Here is a 2,500-nt window from a genome sequence, read left to right on the forward strand (position 1 = left end):
TCCTTGGCGCCCTTCGTCTGCCTCGTCGCGTTGAAGTTCTGCTTCTGGAGCACCTGTTCTCTGTTCTTGATCTGCAGGGAATAGTTCTTCACTCTCTCCAGCCTCTCTCGGTTGTCCAGGTTGAGGATCGCCGCCTGGAAGTGAGGGCGCGTGATGAGGGGGGGGAGGGGGAGACAGGGGGATGAGGGAGGAGGGAGGAGGGAGGAGGGAGGAGGGAGGAGGGAGGAGGGAGGAGGGAGGAGGAAGGAGGAAGGAGGGAGGAGGGAGGAGGAAGGATGGAGGAGGGGGAATGAAAGAGGGAGGAGGGGGAAGGAAGGAGGGAGGAGGGGGAAGGAAGGAGGGAGGAGGGGGAAGGAAGGAGGGAGGAGAGGGGAAGGGAGTAGGGGGATGGGGGTAGAGGAGAGGAGAGTAGACATGAGAAGAAGAGGGGGAGGGGGAGGGAAGGGGATGATTTAAGAAGTTTTATTGGGGGGAGGGAATTTTGGAATTTGTGGAATTTTGTTGCTTGTTGGAAGCAGAATTTATCGGTCTAATAAGTTTTTGCACATAAAGTTTTACCCATTAATTCTAAAGTCTACCCTCAAGAATAACACCTCGATATTTACGTTTTCTGTGATATTGAAGCTTCGCTACAGCATCACAGAAAACGAAGTAAGGGAGAACTTTCATAAGAACAAATGCGAACAAATGTTATTCTTCTATTTCCCATTTTCTGTATATCTACCTAGCCATTTTTTTTTCTTATTAACTGTAAATATATTGCTCGTATTTAAAGATTTTATAATTCATCAAACATATACCCTTTTTTGGATTAGTTTATCCCCATTTAGTTTTATTTGGCTTTATTTAGCTTTAAGTTTAGATCTCGTTTTATTCCTTACCTCATCGACCTTTCCGTTCGAAGTTTTAATCTTTTCTCTGAGTTCGTTCAGCTTGTCTCTGATCTCGTTGACCAAGTCCCTGAGCGCCCCAAGGACAGGCATTTGCTGCACCATTTTCATGACGCGATCGAGAAGGCTCCGGGATTTGCTGCGAGGAGTAGGAATTGGTGAAGAAAAGAAAGAAAAAGAAACAAAATGTTGGGCAAAAGGGGGGGAGCGAAATGTTATTATTCAATAGAATACTTCACTGGAATTGTCAAGTAATTCTAATGTGTAAATTTCAAAGGAGATTAATTAAAATCTAAGGGTTTAATGTCAAGACTTCAGCGACCCAAGAGGAACGAAAAAGGATATTTTACTAGTCCAAAATACCTTCGAGAAACTTAAAATAACCAATCTCGCCATGAAAGAGGCACCATCACAAGACCACGAATACCCAAACTGCCCCAACGATACCTTAGTTCGACCTCGGCATCCTCGTCGAACTGCGTGAAGTTCCTCATCTGAATCTCCTTCAGGATCTTCTCGGCCTCCATCAGTGCCCCGCCCACCGAGATGCTGGGTGTCTCTCCTATGGCGTAGTTCTTCAGGTACGCGATCGTCTCTGTGTGGAAGGAGGTGTGGAGGTCACTTGAGGGTGCTTGTGGCAGGAGGAATCGTGTCAATAGGTAAACAGAGAGAGAGAAATGTGAGGTTGTCTCTACTCGATGGCTATTCATTGTAAAGTGGAAGAGAGAATGTTATTAAGTAATACAAAATGAGGACATGATTAAATTTGCAGTTATATCATTAATTAAAATGAGGAGGGATATAATGAGTGACTATTGGTTTCCTTAGAGTCGACTTTAGCCATCCATTACGAAGAGGAAAGAGCCATATATAGTAATGCAATGAGAGAATGGTGTTTAGGACATTGTAGTTGAGAATTTATGTAATCTGCAACAAAAAATGAAAAGTATCTGCAATAACGAAAGGTGCCCGTGGAAGAAGTAAATTACTTATGATAATGAATACATTTATACTACCATTGGAAGGGGAAACAGATCTGAAAGCAAAGTATAAATTATATCCCAAGGCGCTAGATAAAACACACTTCCACATACCATTACAAGAGATACCCCCCCACCAAAAAAACGTTCACATATTCCCACAGCACAGGATCCATCCCTGCTCCAACACATCTTATCCACACGCGGCCTGGTGGTCCAAGGAAGCTCTTCACAAGTCCAACTCACCTTCGAGCTGGCCATGGACATTCCTCAACAAGTCCAACACGAACTGTGCATCGGATTTTATCTTGGCTGTGGGTGGGTACGTCTCTCTCGCCGAGATCTCCAGTGCTTCCGCCTACAGAGGGGGGGAAAGCGAAGGAAATTATGAATAACAGTGACTTTTGTGTTCAAGAAAAGTAAAATATTATGTTGTAGGCACCATGGAAATAAAAACGTAAAAAACAACAACAAGAAAGAGAAGAAAAAAAAAAAAAAAAAAAAAAAAATACAAGAAGAGAAAGAAAAAACAAGCAAGAGAAAATAAGAAAAATACAAGAGAACAAAGTAAAAGAAAACAAAAACAAACAAACAAGAGAAAAACCATGCCAAATAAAACAAACGAGAAAA

At 42.8% G+C, this 2,500-nt stretch overlaps 1 protein-coding gene across 2 annotated transcripts in view; it reads right to left on the minus strand.

Moving 5' to 3' along the window:
• The window catches only part of LOC125029482 (laminin subunit alpha-1-like), a gene marked incomplete at its 5' end in the record, with an annotated part of 27,393 nt that overhangs the window by 19,762 nt on the left and 5,131 nt on the right, over positions 1 to 2,500 (minus strand). For both annotated transcript variants that reach the window (XM_047619390.1, XM_047619389.1), the window contains 4 exon segments: positions 1 to 134; positions 882 to 1,029; positions 1,338 to 1,485; positions 2,117 to 2,228. The exon segment at positions 1 to 134 is cut by the window's left edge and continues 31 nt beyond it. In XM_047619390.1, coding sequence (XP_047475346.1) covers positions 1 to 134; positions 882 to 1,029; positions 1,338 to 1,485; positions 2,117 to 2,228 — 542 coding nt within the window.

Source organism: Penaeus chinensis, chromosome 10 (assembly GCF_019202785.1).
Source record: "Penaeus chinensis breed Huanghai No. 1 chromosome 10, ASM1920278v2, whole genome shotgun sequence".
NCBI lineage: Eukaryota > Metazoa > Arthropoda > Malacostraca > Decapoda > Penaeidae > Penaeus > Penaeus chinensis.